Source organism: Carassius auratus, chromosome 15 (assembly GCF_003368295.1).
Source record: "Carassius auratus strain Wakin chromosome 15, ASM336829v1, whole genome shotgun sequence".
NCBI lineage: Eukaryota > Metazoa > Chordata > Actinopteri > Cypriniformes > Cyprinidae > Carassius > Carassius auratus.
In genome coordinates this window covers 18,477,608-18,498,025 of record NC_039257.1, presented here as the reverse complement: position 1 = coordinate 18,498,025, position 20,418 = coordinate 18,477,608, and the positions used below count along the sequence as shown (strand labels likewise).

The 20,418-nt window shown below is 35.7% G+C and overlaps 1 protein-coding gene across 7 annotated transcripts in view; it reads left to right on the top strand.

The window, feature by feature from the left end:
- The window catches only part of tenm4 (teneurin transmembrane protein 4), a 206,451-nt gene that overhangs the window by 52,379 nt on the left and 133,654 nt on the right, over positions 1-20,418 (top strand). For all 7 annotated transcript variants that reach the window (XM_026282777.1, XM_026282779.1, XM_026282782.1 and 4 more), the window contains exon 3: positions 2,521-2,793. In XM_026282777.1, coding sequence (XP_026138562.1) covers positions 2,521-2,793 — 273 coding nt within the window. The remainder of the gene's footprint in view (positions 1-2,520; positions 2,794-20,418) is intronic.

Sequence of the window (20,418 nt, the reverse complement as noted above, 5' to 3'; positions counted from 1 at the left end):
ATTGTGCTCACTCTCAGGCATAAATCTATAATTTGCTGTTAGCTTCATTTAAACGGCTTCCTCTTTCTCGTACCTTTGGCCTTCACCAGACACGAGCGCACTCTGAATATGATGTTTACTGAGGTTTTGCACTCTCAAGTGGGTTTGAGTGCTCCATTTTAAATTTAAAGTTCTCGTTAGGCTTTCCAAGTTGATTAAATGTTGGCTAGTTTCATATATTGCATATTCTTTGTCAGTTTGGAGTCAGAGTGCTCTGTTAAAGATACCCTGTTGTAATAAATAATAATGTGTTTTAAAACCTAGTGAACTGCCTATCTAGACAGTGTATTAAGGTGTCGTAGGTTCACATTTTCGGACAAAGGCAGTTCTTGATGACACCGTTAAAGGGTTAGTTCACCCAAAAATGAAAATGGTATCATTAATTACTCACCCTCACGTCAGTCCAAACCCTTTATTCATCTTCAGAACACGAATTAAGATATTTTTGATCAAATCTGAGAGCTCTCTGACCCTGCATAGACAGCAATGCAACTGCAATGTTCCCAGACCCAAAAACGTAGCAAGGAAGTCTGTAAAATAGTTAATGTGACATCAATGATTTTTATCATTTACGAAGGTACAAGAATACTTTTTGTTCGCAAAGAAAACAATAATAACATTTTTTATTCAACAATTCTTCTCCCTTCTTCCGTTACCGTCAGTTACCGTCTTCCGCCATTTTGGAAAGTACACCAGAACGCAATCACATACATGCTGAATGTAAACAACGCTGATTGCGTTGTTTGTGTTTTGGTGTCACATGGACTATTTTACCAATTTCCTTGCTGCGTTTCTGGACCTGGGAAAGTTGCAGCTGCATCACTGTCTAAAAAGGGTCAGAGAGCTGAATGAAATATCTTCATTTGTGTTTCGAAGATGATTTGAACGTCTTATGGGTGTGGAACGACGTAAGGGTGAGTAATTAATGACAGAACTATCCTTAGTATATTTTTTGGCTGAACTGACCCTTTAAGCCAAAAAATATACTTAGTTTTGATGCCAATGCTTAGCGTACATGTATAACCGTACCCATAGCTCTTCAGTTTTTGATAGGGTGCACGAACACGAATGGTCGACACATGCATACCAGAACATTTCATCCATGTCCATCTTTGTGATTGTGTAATTGCTTTCCATTGTGTTTGTTGTTATACGTCTGATAGTTTGTTGTTGTTGTTCCATCTGCATCGTTTAATGTATGAAACGGTGACCTTGATCAATTTCGCCATCTTGTGGATCTACTGATTAGTGCAAAAAATTGTTGAAAAATGGTTCGAAAAATCTGGCTTCACATATACTACGCTGTTAATGAATTTTACTTCACATGCATTGTATGCACACAATACCATACAAAAGAATAAATAAAAATAAATATATATAAATCTAAAAAAAATTTTTTTTTTAGATTTATGCTGCCCTCAAAAAAAAACTTGTATAACCAACTTGTATAACCAACCTTGAATTTTTTCACCCTTACATGAAATTCCTGTTCGAGTGGGTTTCTGTATATACAGTATAATTGATATTAAAAACAAATCTCTCACTAAGATGTTTGTTTATCAATAATAATAATAAACTGTATTTTATATAGCGCCTTTAAAAGTAGCATCTCAAAGCACTTTACATAAAAATATGAAATTAAAAGATACACATAACAGTGCAGACAGTAAAAAAAAACGAATCAAACTAAAAAAATAAAAAGCCAATATAATAACAAACAAAGTAATCACATGAAAGCTATTCTAAAAAAGTATGTTTTTAAGAGACTATTTTAAAACACTAAGGGATTCTACATTCCGAATCTCAGAGGGCACAGAATTCCACACTTTAGGAGCCAAAGAAGAAAAAGCCGATCAGCCATAGTTTTTAGCCGTGTTGTTTGGACAGTTAAAAGACCAGCTTCAGAAGAGCGTAGAGCACGTGTATGAGTGTAGGGGGTTAAAAGCTCACAAATATTGAGGGGCCAAATTATTCAAGGCCTTATAAGTGAGCATGAGATTTTTAAAATCAATACGAAAACTAACAGGAAGCCAGTGCAAATTTTTCTTGAGCTCATGCTTCTCTTGAACTGGTCCTAGTTAGAATTCTAGCAGCTGATGAATCAAGATGCTAACATTAGACTTCAGTCTCTAAAGAGCGCAGCAGTCAAGTTATTTAAGTAAAAATCACATAAAGTTATTTCATATAAATAAAAAAATAAATGATAGAATTTCTGTCATCGCCTAACAATCTCTGAGCTTATAGTTTTTTTCTTTTTCTTTTTTTAGAAAGGTTTTTCTGTTATTGTAAAAAACAAATAATAATAAAAAAGAAATATATTAAAAAAAGAAAATAATGAAACGAGATGAGATGGAGAAAATGAATAGGAAATAATGATAGAAAAAATGTGTTTTTCTTCCAGACCCCTACTGTTGCAGTCTGTTCTTGTATGCATAACACAGATTGTATTTTCTCTCATTGTGTCCTTGTGTGTTGTATCAGGGACGGACTTCTCTCTCAGAGACATGGCTTTTGGAGATCCCATGCCGCCCCATATGGCAGCATATAGGACAGAAATGGGCCTCCCTCACCGCGACTACTCTGTGAGCGTGGGATCAGACGCTGACACAGAAACGGACGGCATCATGTCCCCTGAGCACGCTGTCCGACTCTGGGGCCGTAGCAACACCAAATCCGGCCGCAGCTCCTGCCTTTCCAGCAGAGCCAACTCCAACCTCACCCTTACTGACACCGAGCATGAAAATACAGAAAACGGTGAGTTCAGATATCTGTATGCTCTCTTTACATTTCAGCTGAGAGCAATATTACGGCACAAGGCACAAAGGGACGTCTCCAGTTTAGCACCACGTCAGTTCAGATTGAATGTGTGATGCCCCTTTTATATGGAAATCAAGTGTGGTTTGAAGAGGCGGATTTTGTGATGTTCTAGATCGGTTGTTGAAAAAAGAAATCTCATGAATGCTGATTTATGGAAATAAGCGATGTAATACTATGATAATTCGAGTTCTGTGTTTTCTGTTTGTCACTAACCTCCGAGTGCTATACAGAACTTTAAGAGTGATGGTATTTTATTTTTATAATTCAGCTCAAAACAGTGTCAGTATTATAAGTAAAATTATTGTTATAAATGATTTTTTCTTTGTTTCTTTCTTTCTTTCTTTCTCTCTTTGTATTTTTTATTTACATGCTTTCAGACAATTGTTTGATTTAAAAAAGCATATTGGCAAAAAAGCAAAAAGCATATTGAAGCGTACAGCATACTTTCTGTTAGGCCATGTCTTTGACACTTCTAATATTTTTCTTTTCATTATCTGGTGACCTTTCTTATACAAATTTAGATTTAATTCAGTACTCCAGTATATTTGCAGATGGATTAAGCACAATATTTCTGCGGTGAATAGAGATTAATTTATTATTAATACAGTGATTGAAGTATGATGTATGATAGTCTTTGCTTCATTTTGATTGACCCGTGCCAAGCTATGATCCTGTCTGTTACAGTACGAAATAAGCTACGAGAAACCATGTTTTACAGTGTTTTTACCACATTCTTGAGCACAGAGTCAGATCAACAAAAAATAAATAGATATATTTTTTTATTTTAAGAAATGTTTTATGATAATAAACATAATAACCAGTACTTTCCTGAAGTAAAGTAGTTCAATTATGAATTATCCATGTGTAACTGCAATAAAATTTATGTATTTTGCATTTTTTAGTAATAATCTCCAAGGCATGTCTATTTGGCGGAGCTGCAGTAGTAGAGGTCAGATGCTTTCTGATGAGATTAGTGGCCCAAACAGAGCAGGCAGCCATCCTGGATCCATCCTCCTCAAGCTCTGTGCTTCCAAATGGTCCCCAAGGGCCCAATGAGTGTCTTTGCTTGCATAGAAGGTCCCATTGTACTGAGACAGTGTCACAGTAAAACTTGTCAAGAGCAGGGCCTGATTACGCTAGAGGAACTGCTCTGAGAACTGCAGGAATGTATGGGGAATCTCAACATGAAATATTGAGTCTGTTATAAACAAAAATCTTTATACTGGAATGCAAATATTAGTTGTTCATTTCATATGTTAAGGATTAAACACACCAGGATACACATCTGTTAAAGTTTAATAAAACCATTAACCTTTTGAAAAACTGCAGTTAAGTTATTTCTTGAATGGCCTTTGAGTTGTTCTGACTGGCAGACTTCAGAGGAAATTGGGGGGTGGGGGGTTCAGTATGTAGCACTGTTTTAATAGTCATATGTATTTGTTTATGAAATATTTGCTAACTATTCTTTTATTTTACAAGCATCACTGCTGCTATTATTCATAGTCAGTTTTCAATTTTGGCTAAAGCCAGACCGATATATCATTTAGCCAATATTAAGAGCCAATATAAGCCTGTCGCCAATATATCGGTGATGGCAAATATGCCACCAATATATATATATATATATATATTGGTATATAATATTTATTTATTTTTTTTTATTTTTTTTGACTTGGACTACGAAATGCCGATATATATCGGTATCAATCTTTTTACTCCCTAATATCGGTATCAGCATGGGCCCCGGACAAAACAATATCATTTGGGCTCTAATTTTGGAACATTACATTTCCTGTTCACAAAAGATATCTCAAGTCATGGTTTGAGAAAACGCTTGTTTTTACTTTTCTGAGCAATTTGATATTCACATTTTGCTTGGAAAATGATAAAGCGAACAAAATAAAACTAAATAAATAAAATTCCCATATCTAGAGACCAGAGTATCATTGAGAATTGGGCTCTTTTGGCAACATTTTTTTTTTTTTCTGGACCTAAACAATTTTGTGGATATCCTCTTCTGTATCTGCATCACAAGCCTTGAGTTTTGAGAGGGAAATGTGATTTTCTTCAAGGTTTATTAGCATTTAAAATCTTCAAGTTTGGCACTCTTTATATCCGCAGGTTAGTTAAGCCTTAATCACACTCTCGTTTACAATGTGTACCTTATGCATATTCACTGCCAAAAATAAATCACACATCAAGGGCCCAGCAGCGGAAAACTAATTGCCTTTTGCTCCACAGTCTCCTGAAAGCTTACAAATAGTCTGTTTTGCACTGAAGACTGCGTCATTTTAGCTATTAGACTCTTACTTAAAATGACAGAGGTGTTCTTTTGTGCTGCATCGCATTTTATGCATAGACATCAGTGATGGACTTGAAAAAGAAAATGGAATATGTCTGTCTGAACGTTGTGAAATGCTGAGGTGAGGCTAACCCAAATGTGCGTTAAACTGGATCTGATGACTGTGAAAAAGAAATTGCCCTCGGTGTATATCTTTATTCACAGCTTTAGGTGTCTGTCTGACTGTTTGACTGCTTTTTATCTCGTTCATTTAAGCAGAAACTCCAGTTGTGTTTACTGTTTTTTGAGCTCATGTTTAATAATGTGCACTTTAAAGGGCAAGCAAACTGAAACTTATTGAGTTACCCAACCTTCTTGTGTTTTATATCTTTATATTTAGACTAACACAAATGGAAATGTACATTTTGCGATGCAATAGTTATTTTTGTATTATTTAAATTTTTATATATAATAAAAAAAGCTTTCTAGTTTTTTTTTATATTATTATTATTATTTAAAAGCCCTTGCCATGTGTACTGCTTTAACTATATATATATATATATATATATATATATATATATATATATATATATATATATATATATATATATATATATATATATATAGTAGTTTCATGTTATGTGCTTTTGTCATTTGATTAGTTTACATTTATTTTAAATATCTTTATTTAGCTTCATTATTTATTTTTGGTTTTGGCAATTGTAGTAATATAACATTTTTATATTTTTATCTAAAATTATTTTTTATCACAAGTTTTATCTAATGTTAATATTTTATTTAATCATTTGAATTAAGAAAAAAAAAATTCAATAGTGTAATAACAGCACTCGTAATATTATGGTATTTGAATATTGTAATTGAATATTGAATATTGTAATTATTAAAGTACGCTCTTATACCGTCACAATGCTTTTATGCAAGCGAAAACACAAATGTATTCTGTTTTCTACTGATCCTGCACCAATTTGCAAAGCAAAGCCATTGTAACGCATTAGATCACATTGAGATTAAAGTAAATAAATAAATAATGCTTTCTTAATGTTTAATTTATTTCCCATTGCCATTGCTTTTCGAGCTCATTGGAATAAAAATATCAGAGGAGCGTCTTGGTACATAAAGAGAATTTCAGAATCACTCAGATTCATTTAGCAATTAGCTTTCATTTTCCGCTGTTAACATCCAAATGGGTGTTGTTTATCTCGCCAAAGGTACATTCGTGAGATATAGCATAATCCACTGTCATGTAGCATGGATCTTAAGCAAATAGATTACGAATTGAGTGTGTTTGTGCAACCTGCTTATACTGACTCTCATGTCTAAGCAGATTTCCTCAGGCGCTAACGGTCAGACCCATTGCTGAGTCATTTTAATCGGGCATAGGCTGATATTTTAGCAGCAAGCTGAACCTATTCTAGACATAAGGGCTGCTCGGGGCAACTTGCAAACTGTGTCAGAGCCCCCACAGACCCTTCACTGGCTGAGCTTTATGGGTATTTGCAAGTGCTACAAGCAATGGACCTCACTGGAAATTTTATAGAGTTAGTTCAGCCAAAACATGCACTTATGTCATACCAAACCTGTAATACTTACTTTTTAGCATAGAACACAAAAAGATATATTCTGAAGAATGTGCTAGTCGCCCTTTTGCACACAGTGAATGGACCTAGAGCTTTTACAATTTAAGAACGGTTACAAAAACACCAGTAAGCAGTCTCACTTTTGTCTATTTGTGAACAATTCATGTTCAGTGTGTGTGATTCGGATCGGCATGAGCAATGGGGAAAGCTGAGTTTGCATTGATCAGCAGGATATTTCCAGCTACAGCCACATCACATGGTAACCTAATATGCCCTATTCAAAGTTCAGGTCATTAGTGTAAATCGAATGCAAATAAATGGACGCTCACCAGCTCAAAATGGCTGTGATAGTCATATCTAAATTTGTTTACAATCTAGGGCTCATCTTCATGACATACTTAATCGATTTCTTCATTGGCGTGTTTTTGAAGGTGATGGGGTGTCACAGTGGTTAAATATCTGTGATAGAAATTTGAAAGTTAAGGGGTCAACTACCGGAGAGGGTGGTTTGATTAAAGCGGAAATTTCTTGGACTTGATACCTCTTTCTCGGTTTCTTTCTTGTTTTAATATTACCATATTCTGTTTATACCAATACATCTTGTCTTTTGAGACCCCTCAACATTATGTAAAAAAAGTTAATGATAATGACACAAAAAATGTTTTGAGGTGAAAAATTAATGACGACATGAGGGAGTAAAAAAAAAAAAAATGTAATGCATGATTAAGCTGGTTAACAGAATTTTTCCGTTGGAGCTGTATAACTGATAATGTTTTCATGTGATTGCGAGTTAATGCCTGTTATGGGGGCTTGGCACGCATGTTGTGGAATTGGGAAATAGAAGCTGAACCCTGTGAGAGGTGGAGTAACGTTTCCACCTTTGTTTCTCGCATTACGTGACTTTTTGCGGTTGTTTGTATAGGCTAAATTGACAGTTTCCTGCAGAATTAGGCGTGTAGAAACCGTCTCTGTTGTGCTTTGAAAACGGCAGTGTGAACTTGAAGGGCGAGAAGGATCAGAAGATCCGAAAAGAGGTTTGATGTACGCACACGGCACAATCTACAATTGCGCTCCCTTATTTTTGTTTGAAGCGAGGAAGCTATAATTGGTTAATTTGACTGAAACTGTCTCTGCGTTGGTTCTTTGTAGATCCTGTATAAGATGTCACTTCTGAGGTTTAGTACTCACTGGAAACTTTGAACTGCTTTTGAACTGCTGAAAGATTGAGGTTAAGAGGGGCTCATGGGGAGTGATCAGTGTTGCTGTAATTGGGGATGTTGACAATGAGACAAATGTGCTACTATACAGCCTCACTGTAACTTTAAGCTAAGCAGACAAGCAGTTAGACAAAGTTACTTCTGTATCCTCATATAGCATATGAGACTTTTGGACTTTGGTGTTTAATGATAAAACCCGTCTCATTTCGAAAAAATATGCTCTGCTTCAATCTGGCTAGTAGTGTGTATGCTGCTCCATTGGGCATCTGTCACAGACTTGATAATTACGGTTTGCACAGTATGGTGGGTTGGCAGAAGAGGGTGGGGGGTCTATTGTTTACCTTGGGTTTTTTTTTTTTATGTTTTGTTTCAAATTAGACTTGGATGTCATGGTGATATTGAGCTAGTAAGAAGGGACTGTGCTCACCAAGAAAGTGGTATTGTGTTACCATATTGTAAAAAAAAATAATAATAATAATACCTTATCAATTCAATACTATAGAATTCTTTAATTTATTTTGAAGTACTACTGAGTAAATGATCTTTTTTTTTTTTTTTTTTTTTTTTTTTTGTGAAAATACTTTTACCAAGGAATGTACAGAACAATGTTATTTCAAAGTAGACTATTAACCTCATGAAAAAAAAGAACAAGAAAAAGAAATTGATTGTCAAGCAGTAGTTCCCTTCAAAACCAGCAAAACATACAAGGTGATCTCCCTAGGCTGGTTTAAGCTGTGTTTTTAACAGGTTTGGTTTATATTAGACAATCAGAGAGTAATGAAATTTATACAGTACATAACTCATGTTTTGCAAAATCTCCAAAGTGAAATTCAAAGTCCAATGAGTGGCGATAAACGCATTTTCAGTTTTATTTGAAAAATATGAATGTTTATGTTTTATATGAAAGTACATCAAAATGTGTAAGTTTACAAATGTATTTCATACATAAATATACAAATACATACATTACTTTAATAAAAAAATAACATATTATCTTTTTTAGGTCATATTTTTGTAAAAGAGAAATATATATATATATATGTAAAACAATAATCTTCATCGAATTTGTATGTACAGGTATGTTATATATATATATTTTTTTAAGCCTATGTTTTTTTTTAGACATGTTAGCTTGCTAACAGTTAGCTCAGAGTTGATTATCCTATCAATGTGACAAACTAATGATCACCACCAAAAAGGAATGGACAGATTTACTGAGTAAATTACTTACCCACTTAGATTCAAGTGGCTTTCACTTGCATCTGAATTGAACTTAAAAATTATGATCAGTTTCTTTTGACCACTCAGTTTGGTTAAATTAAAGGTGCATCACCATTCCTGCGTCCCCAAGGGAAGCACAAGCAGGCTTCATATTTGCTATCTCCCTCACCTCACTTGTCTTTTGAACCATATCCCCAGAGCACTGCCGCCATATTATCAACCCACAAAGTGAAGTTAAATCTGACTGCTATTAGATGAGATATTTCCTCCCTTACAGGAGGGTTTCAGAAAGGCATATGGTGTACAATGGTGTGAGATAGCAGCCACAGAGAGAGAGATGAGGTTACAGAACCTGACCTTGAGCAGTGAGCAGACAAAAAAAAACAGGCTTCAAAAGCTAACAAAAACCTATTACAAGAACTTGAATTATAGTATTGTCCTTATTTTGAATATAATCAAATCAAATCACTTTTATTGTCACATCACATGTGCCTTGGTGAGTGAAATTCTTGGGAGCATGCAGAACAATTACATATAGACATACTTACAGACTTATACAGATGAAAGTGTGACATATACACATACATAGTATACTCAGTACACACAGTGTACTATTAGACATACAGTTAGCAATACTCCTTCTACACAGCATGTACACATTCTACAGTATGTACACATATGTATACAAAATATGCAAAGGTGCAGCACATTATACATGAACTGGGTACGCAAAATGTCATGGGTGTGCACTGGATGGTATAGTCCAGTATTGAACTGTGTTAGAGGTGCAGTGTGTTGCATAACGTATAGTGGGAGTATGCTGTAGGGTGTATTAGTTCTGACTGTTCATTAGTCTGATAGCCTGAGGGGAAAAAGCTATCCCTCAGTTGGCTAGTGCGGAATCGGATGCTGCAGAGACATCTTCTTGAGGGTAGCAGAGAGCGGTGTGTGGGACGGATGGTCAGTGATGATCCTTCAGGCTTCCCTTATACACCGCCTGATGTAGATGTTCTGGAGAGAGTGAAGCTCACCTCCAACAATGTGAGATGGAGAGCTTTATGGTTGCCAGCAGTGCTGTTTCTAAACCAGTGATGCTGCCAGTCAGGATGCTCTCCACTGTGCAGATGTAGAATGTTCTAAGGAAGCTGGGGATCATTCCAAACTTCCTCACCCATCTCAGGAAGAAGAGGCCTTCTTCAGCACTGCATTAGTGTGTGTAGACCATGTGAGATCATCATTGATGTGAACGCTGATGTAAACGTAAAGCTGTTTACACGCTCCACAGGTGTCTTGTCAATGGTGATGGGTGTGTGTTCTCTGCTCTGTCTGCTGAAATCCACCACCATCTCCTTGGTCTTGTTGATGTTGAGTGAGAAACTCCTTACCAGACACAATTTAGTCTCAAAGGAGCTCACCACTTCTTTGTAGGTTGTCTCAACATTGGTCAGTGATCAGGCTGTGACGTTGTGTCATCAGCGAATTTGACGATGACGCTGGAGCTGTGTGTGGCTGCACAGTCGTGTGTACAGGGAGTACAGGAGTGGGCTGAGGACACAGCCCTGAAGAACACCAGTGTTGAGGGTCAGCGGGTATGAAGTATTGTTGCCCATTCTGACCACCTGACTTATGCCTGTTAGGAAGTCCAGGATCCATCTGCACAGAGATTTGTAAAGTCCCAGAGTCTGGAGTTGTTGCAGACCCTATGTAACTAATGTAACTATGTCAGTGTTGTTATCGTTAACTAAAACCATTTTGTTAATTTAAATGAAATTTATAAATATTACAAAAGCACAAAACAAAATTACTTAACCTAAAATTAAAAGAAAAATGTGTAATATAATAATATATAATATATAATACAAAATATAAATAAAAATAAGGCTAAAATAACTCTGACCATGTTAACCTTGCAGAGGTTGCATATGAAATTATTTTGAGATCACTGCTTATATGCTGTTTTTATAGTCTAATAATTATTTTTCCACTAAAGCAATTATCATGCTAACACTTTTATGCAGTCTAGTGTGAAAAACAGATAACGAAAGAGAGAATATTTATTGGAACCCAAACATAATAAGGTATTTGCAAACTTTCGGCCGTGACTTCGTAAGCGTTATGTCAGGTGTGAATGTGACTCGTAACAAATTGCATGTTATTTTTTGCACTTAAGAACTGATTTGCTTTTGCATCTGAACTATTAATGTGTATTTCATGGTATGGCAAAGAGTTTGCACTCTCACTTGATTTCATGCTGATTTTAGTTTTGACCTTTTCTTTTAATAACAGCTTAGGATTTTCTGTGGAAATGCAAACTTAATTCTTTCTTTCTCTTTCAATATGTATTACTTGTCAGTAGTTCATACTGTTGCTCATACCAAGAAAAGGCATTTAAAAAAGGCATGTAATCTAGTGTTTCTTAGCCTTTTATTTTATTTTTAGCCCTAGCAGTCCAACACAATAATAGTGGTCCCTTTAAAGTATAACAAAACTGTAATATGAATTAAAATGTATTATTAACAGAAACTGGTGCCAGTATAGCTAAATTAAATACACACCTTTGTGATCCCATCACTTTCAAGAACTGCATGTTCTAAAAACAAAACATAATGCGTTAAGGACCATGGTATTTAAATTATCTACAACACAACATATTTTAAAAGTTGACAATTCATCATAAAATGCCAGAGAAAAAAATACAATCTGTAGTGGTTTGCTACTTTTAGTTTGTTTGTCAAATTATCCCAGTGTAGCCAACTGCTAAATTTCCCAAACTCCCTCAAAAACACACAAGTTAAACTCCGTAGGCCTGTTTAAGCTGTGTTTTTTAATAGTTCTGGTTTAGATAAGACAATCTCCCAAACCAAAACCCCATAGTACTTGCACAGCAACATGATAAAAATGTAGAAATATGTACATATTTATTTATTTTTTCTGGTTTGTGCCGGTTTATGCCGTCTTAGCTTGTCATTCATCTTGGCCAAGATGTTATCCAGTTGGTTTAGTTTGTTGGCCAGCTGGTCTCTTAGCCTGATCAGCTTAAAAAGTTCTCAAAACCATTCTAAAACCAGTAAACAGACCAGTCTGGCCACATAGCGAGACCAGCTAAGACCAGCAGACATTTTTTTTTTCAACAAGGACAACTCATTACAATCATTAGTAGGAGGCTATTTTTACACAACAATCACCACTCCCCATATTCTTCAGAAAATATAACAATCAAGTTTATTTTTACACATTAGGTCTGCAGCTGCATTTTGCTTTGAGCAATATGTTATCAACATCTTTCTCGTTTGAGGTGCATGTTTTGTTGTTTTGAATTAAATGGCATCGCAGCGATCACATCAAAGCACACTGTTATGAACTCATCTCTTTGTAGTAATCGTTGTTATAATTAACTGCAAAACATTTCCTCTTTCATGTAGCCATTGACATCTTTAAAAAATAAAATAGGTTGCTTGTATGCATAAACTTTAAACCGTATGCGTTTTTGTTTTCTGCCGATTCCCGAGTTGGCTGTTGACGAGTGATGTGAGAGTGCAAACGTTACTTCAAAGCAGACACCAGTGCAAGCGACTTTCGACTCGATTAATCACACTCGTGGTTCTTTTTTAATGTTTCTATTTATTTGTTTACTCCTTTTGGCTGCAGCTTTTCCTCAGATGGTGGATTAGCAGAGTTAGTGCTGCCTCATTTGACAGCTCATTCTGAGACTCTAAAGACCCTGGTGGACAATGCAGGCCTGTTATCTGCTGTGCTCCATAAGCGTTAGGTTTTGACGGCACAGACGTCTCTCACTAACATTTGATCAGAGCCCGGAGAGATTCCTGAATACTGGGACACACTACTGGCACTGCTGCTAATCAAAGAACACAGCAGTTTGCTGAATCATAAAGCCAAAATGGCACATTCTCTTAAATTAGTCTAATGTTTTTTTATTGCTTGTTGGTAAATATTCCATTGGGATGCGTGCATATTCGCGTTACTTGTCTTTAAATACAGCAGTTAGTCTTGCAGTTTGTTCGTTTTTCTCAGAATTGGGTCCCTGTGGACAGATCCTCATATCTTGGATTGATATTAAATGGCGTGTCGTTGAAGAATCGTGTGTATATATGAAGCAGTTTTCTTTTTTATCCCCACCTTCAGCAGAAAATCTTTGAAATGGGTTTCTGCATATCACAATGACAGACATTCCTTATTTATTATGTGTGCTCAAATGACTGTAATTAACGCTTATCTGACTGTCATCAAAATGTGTGTCATCGACCCTCGTACATGAAGAGTTACTCAAAGATATGATATGAAGTATTAGTCAGACCCAAGAGTGAAATAATAGATATGGAACAATGCATAAAAGCCACGAGTAATAAAGTGTAATGGGGTTTATTTTATCATACTACATCACATTTTGGTTTCCCAGCTTAGCTAGAAATATTAAACAGGCTTTGCCTTAAGCATCACTGTGGCTTTAACTAGAGACAATAGTGTTTCATTACTGCACACAATTGAAAACAAGCCAGAAATTGCATTACATGACACTCTAATTTCAATCAAATGAATTGCAATTCTTCTATGATATTAGGCTTGGCATTTCGCTTTGGCTTGCTTGGCTGAAAGAGCACATTATACATATATTATGTAGTTCAATCCAGTTCAATTTATTCTGTACCGCTTATTGTACATGCACACCATCCAAAAACCCCAGTGAGCAAGTTAAATAAGACAGTGGCGAAGCAAAAGTCCTTAAGATAGCAAGCAGAGGAGGAGGATTAAACCTTGAGAGGAACTAAAAGGAAATCCATCCACTTGTTAAGCTATTTTTTGGGAAATATTGCTGGATTAATTTTAGACATATGATTATCTATAAGAAGGGTATCAAATCTATAGTAGGCTAACCATTATCTTTGTTTTTATTTAGATTATTATAGTTTTAAATATGTAATTATTTATATTAATTATTTGTTTATGAATCTAACATTTATGATTTAAAGTATAGATCTTGGGGGGGGAAAGGGCATTAGAAAAATTATAAAAAAAAATAATAAAGAAAACCCAAATTTAAAATACCAAGACTTAATGTTAAAATGTAATCTTCATATAACCAAAAAAAAAAAAAGAGAGAGAGAGAGAGAGACAGGGAGAGAGAGAGCGAGAGAATAAACAACAACAACAACTTGAAATTACCATAAATGTCAAAACAGGCTCAAATGCCCAGACTTAAAACTTAAGAAGTATTAATGCTTCAAACTATCTTCTGCCATTAAGTTTAGATTCTATAAGGAAAATGTAGCAATTATCCGCTCCAGGAATAAAAAAGAAAAAAAAAAATGTAAAAAAAAAAAAAAAACAGTAAACAAAGGAAAATGAACATAAGCTTTATTAGGTTTGCTTCCCAGTCTCTCAGAATGAATGTTAATGATGAAATGTCTTTCAGCAGCAGTAATAATGAAAACAAATGTATTACTTTCTGCCTCTGTGCTGTTAGAGAGAAATGATTGTCAGAGCTAATATGATTAGCATGCAACCTCATGCATAATCAGTGGATAGCATTGTCAGCAATGTCTGGCCAATATCTTTTGCTAAATTGCAATATTTTCAGTAGTAATAATTGTATAGCCAGTGACATGACAGTTGATGGACGTATGTTCCATTGATCTAGCAGCTAATGACTGTGCTTGTGATATTCAACAGTTACACCCAGAATGAGATTGAATAAGGAGACAAGCAACTCATAGGAAAAATAATGTTTGAAATGCAGAAAATATATATATATTTTTTACAAGAACCAGTTGCCTTGTTGACAGTTGATCATTTTGTTCGAGAGTTGTTCTAGAGTTTGTTAACTATTTTAAGCTTAAGAACCAACTGTACTGTATGTCTAATGATACAATTATGTATTAATAAAAAATTTAGTTAAAATTTGTTTAAAGCATTAATTGGCAAAAAGAAAAAAATATATATTTTTACCTACCTATGTTTCATAAAGCCAACCGGATTCCATGAGGCTGAAACTATTATAAATGTAACATTGCCAAAGAGTTTTGGGAAATTTCTGCCTTGTAGTACTGAAGTTAACAGAAGCTGCACTTGGATTACTGAAAAATAGATGCCGGGAGACATTAGCTTCGATAGCCATTGAATGGACTGTGTTGCTGTAAAAAGAACACACTTGACGAACTGTTTGAAGCTAAGCTGGTACTCTTGAAGTTAGAAGACTGTCATAGACCGCTCTCTGTATCATCTTACCAGTTCCTACATTCATGCTCATAATGAGGCTGGAAAGAAGTCATTTAGCTCAACCTTCTGGCAAGTATGTGTCTTTAAAAGTAGTCTCTGTTTCACGAACAACCTTGGGTCCGATGCCCATTAAAAAAGAAGTTCCGAGCTTGCCTTTTTAAGGACACTGAGGTACTGAAATGCCACTGTCTACCTAGTGTCAGTCAGGAGGGTTTCGGTGTGACTTCGGTTTTATTTTAGCCTTTTCTTTCCCTCAGAGCTGCTCACAAAGCCCTGCTGTCAACATCTCACAGGCAGCCTTATCGCAGCTGTATGGATGGCTTGCTTTTTTTTTACAGGTTACACAATCACTGCTTTCCTCGGTTTGACCCCAAACAGACCGCATTCACAGAGGCCTGGAGCTAAAGAGCAGGTTGACCTATAGCAAAAGAAACCTGTGAGTTTTCTCTTTTTCTTTGTTTATCATAGCTTTCGGGAACTGAAACTAGAAATGAACCTAGAAATATCTGAACTGTGAGTAACACACTAAATTCTTTACGTTAACAAAATATATATATTAATAATATATATTTGTAATTTTTCAAATAATTTTTCAGGATTTTTGGAATAGATCATGTTATTGATTACTTTTAGCAAGGGCACAACCACATGAATGACCAAGAAAAACTCTTTCAAGCTATGCTATATATTTATGTTAGGCTTTTACATTTTGTATGATCCAACTTATACGATTTCTTATGAAAAATGAAGGCACCATTTCTTATGAATTATTGCGTATTCTGTATGAGGTTGTTGATACTTGAGATTTCCAATGATTACAGGAAGGACTGTGAAATAAACTCTTTCGATCTTTACGGGAATTTGATTTAGGTTCTATATTTTTGTAATGACCCAACCCGTATCTTATGAATTTGCAATTTCGTGTGAATTATTGTGTATTCTGGATGAGACAGAGTTGCTGATACTTGAGTTTTGCACGGGCATATCCACACGAAGGACAGCAGTGGTAGTGATTAGTTGTGTAAAGTTCATGCCATAATAACGACGGCCCAAGTTTGGGGCCTTCCCAGGTGCGCATACAGTCAGAATTTGTGCTGACTGGAAAACAAGGCCTCAGCCGAACCTCATCAGTGCAGAAGTTTGCCGGTCGAAGTATCTGTAATGAGCTGTTGCTCTACTTCTCATTACTAGATCCAAGAGAGGACCCAAAAGGAACAACACATAAATCAAACACAGGCCATTCTGTTTTAGAAAAGGGACAACAAATGAGAATGTGGGCTGTGCTTCTCCAATAAATTAGACTGTAGAGGCTGTGTCATTATTGTAATGATATATGGTATGATATGACTTTTATTATTATTTTTTTCATCATGATATGACTTATTGGCTCAAGTATCCATTTTCAAGCAGGTGAGGTTGGGGCTTACTGCTAAATTAAAGCTTTGCACCAGAGATATGTCACTCAGAATTTAATGGAGATACTGTTTGTTATATTATCCCTCTTTTGTGCATTTGATATTTAAACCATTAGCAACCCACGTACTGTGTAAACTAACGCAGCAGGAGGGTCTTTCTCATCCCCTCACATTTCATGCTTTTATTTCACACAGATTTGTTTTGTGACTGATTTGTGTTATGTTTGAGACAGAAATAGTCACAGAAATGGCTCATTACCCCATTCCATTAATGGCAAAACAATTCGTATCAATCATTTATATACAATAGTTTTCATCGGGATAGCTCTGGTAATGTGCCGTTGCATATGATTTCTATTATGCGCCGCGTTCTTCGCTTTCATGAAAGCAGTTCAAGTACGTTTTCGCATTTTTCTTGGATGGTGGTCTCAGCAAATGTGTGAAGAATGGATCAATATTTCATCCCTAGCTAATCGTAAACCATGGCAACAGCTCGAGCTGGCAGAGATTGGTCTTGTACTGAGCTTTAGGGAGAAATGCAGTCTTAAAAAGTCGGGATATTGCAAAATTAGCATTTAGCCGTTGAGACATAAGGCCTGATGCTTAGGTAAAAATGTCTGTCAGTTTGCGCAGAAAGATTTTGAAGTATATACATGATTTGAAAGTTTGTTATTACCGAAAACACAAAGAAGCAATGCTAAATGCCAATAATAATAAAATATTACTACCTATAAATGCATAGTTAGGATGGTAAAACAATTCCAAAGAAACAAGGAAACATCTTTTGTTATCAAACCACTACAGTATTTTGGCTCAAAGTCATCTGTGACTTGGTACAAGCTAGCCAAATTAGCCAGATGATGCCAACATGTTGGACATCCTCGAAAATCATGAACAAAAGTTCTGTTAAATGTGCGTCCACTTGCAGTGAGGATAAACGTGGTTTGTGCCAACCGCAATTTGTTTTGTGCTGCAAATTATTGGCTAAGAGCATCAAATTCAGGAAACATTTGGAGCCCATACTTGTCAATTTTCCAATTCAGCCTATGCAATTGCAATCATTTTGTCTATTGTTGGGTCTATGCAGTTCATGCTAATATTGATACATTTCTGGACACTTCTGTTCACTTTTATTCAATTGAACAATTTAGGAATGGAGTTGGGTGTCCAAAACCAGACATGAACCACTATGCTTTAAGCTCATGGCATGATTTGCAATGCAATGATTTTTATCATCGTATGGAGTCTTTGAATTCCTTTGAATTCATGAAGGGATTTTTAGCCTGTATGGCGTTCACTGTTTTGGACGCAAGTACAGAATGATATCTGAGACTGGTCTTGTGTCGCTTCTCTTCCATTGTCAGCCGGCTTTGTCCATGCTGAAGTCTTGGCTACAGATTATTGTACAGTTTGGCAAGGAATAAAGTACATGTCAAACAGTCTGCCTGCTCTGTCTCTTTGAGATCACATCATCCAATCTGTCATTACATTAGCTTGACGGTTCAAAAAACCACACAGCATATAGCAGGCTTTAGTTGGCTTGTGAATAAATCTGTAGTTATCAGGAAAGTTCAGCTGTCCATCTTTCATCATAATTCCCTGCTGAGAGAAAAGTTTTACATTTCCGCACGCCTTTATATAGAAGCGGTGCATTAGAACCACTTGATCAGCTGTGTGCATCTTTCTGCAGGGTGTATTTTAGCATTTTATTAGGCCAGGCCCTCAATGCACAGAGGCGCTATGGAGCCATCCTCGCGCATCAACGCCGCAGGCTAGCCACATGCAGCACTAATGAGCTGCTTATATTTGCAGGCTTGGCTTGCTCTTTCCAACACCAAAAGTTAACTTTTGAGTCTTTAAGAGGATTGCGAATGGATTTCTTGATTATTTTTGTCATTCGCAACAGGCCGAATGCAACCCGCAAATGACAACCTCAGAAAGGACACGAGCTAATTACATGTTATTAGCATTGTTGTGGCTAGGGTTAGCCATGTTTGCTCCGGTGGCTACTGACAGAGTAACTGCTAGAGGAACATGTGTTTTAAACTGATTAACACGAACTGGCCTCTTTGATGTGGGAGCGCGTCTAGAGAGCTCCGCCGGGGAGGCGATTAGTAGACGGTTTTTAGGCCATTTGCTCTGTGAGATGGGACCTCAGAGGAGATGCTCGCTCGGTTCAGGGACGAAAGAGCTCCCACGTGCCAGCAAGGGACAGGAGGATGGTGACGGTGAGCTTGGAGGATATCGTTAACGTGAAGCGATGAAGAGATGTGAACCTGCCCTTCGTATTCCAGAACAAAGAGAGCCCCAGGGATGTTTGAATGGGCTATCTTGGAGGGGATTTGGCAGTGTCAGTCCTTGTCATGTCATGCGAGCTGAGTGTAAACATCAATAGCAGACAAGAAAAGATCAGACGGATCCAGATTTCAGTCTTAAATCCTGACAGCAAAGACTCTGAAGCCTTTATCAGTGTAGGAACATTGCTGCTTGGAGCTGAGAATATCTGTCTGAGTTCAAGTTGTTGGCTGGAGAATATTGTAAGATATTTGCATAGAAATTTATGAATTTACGTTTTTTTATTATTAGGATTAGCAAAGAATATTGTTGTCAAATGCAGCCAAAAGAAATCGCATAAAGTTTTGCAAATTTTATGTTAGCATTTGCTATTAGCACACAAATACTTTGTGAACAAGATTGTATGAGCTGCGTAAGCCGTAAAGTAGTCAATATATGTATAATTGTGATCACTTGAATTTTATATCAATACAGTATATATACATTACAATCAGTGTTATCTTAGTATCATTCAGATGATATTATAATTTTATTTATTTGTTCCTTTCTCATGTAAACTTTGATTAGTTTTTGTAATTTCTGCAGGCTTTTGTCAGTTTTTAATTGCACTTTTTTTTGTCATTTAAATTATTATTATTTTATTTTTTTCAGCTTTAATTTTAGCTTAGGTAAATAAACCAGCTGAAATGAAAAAATGACTATATGTTATTTTATTTAATTAAATATTAGTTAAACCATGTGTTAGGGTTTTAGTTTTAGTTTCAGATAATAACTCAAGCCTATTTTTATTACAGCCGCAGAAGCAGCAACAATATTAATGATAAGTAAATGGTGAAGATTTAATTATTTCAAATGAAGAACCACTCAATGACTATCAAGTCTATCAACATTGCATAAATGCAATCATTTGTTTTCAACTATAGTTTTAAAAGTTTTAGGTATAGTTTCTTTCATGCAACACATTTTTTAAACATGTTTTGCAATAATATGTATTTTGGCCTTGCAGTTTATAGTTTATTTCCGCAAAGCTCAAATGTAATAGCTGCATTATAATGGTTGTAAATGCTAATATAATTGTATATAATTATAATGCACGTGAACAACACCATTTCTCCCCCTCACACAGTGCTATAATTAGGGGTCTTACATGGAATTCTTGAAATATCCTCTCCATTTTTTTATTATTATTGGTCAACCTCTACATTATATTGGCTATTTACAGTTGTTTGTCCATTCAGAATGGATTTTAGATAAGAAATATATATATACTGTATGTATATATATATATATATATATATATA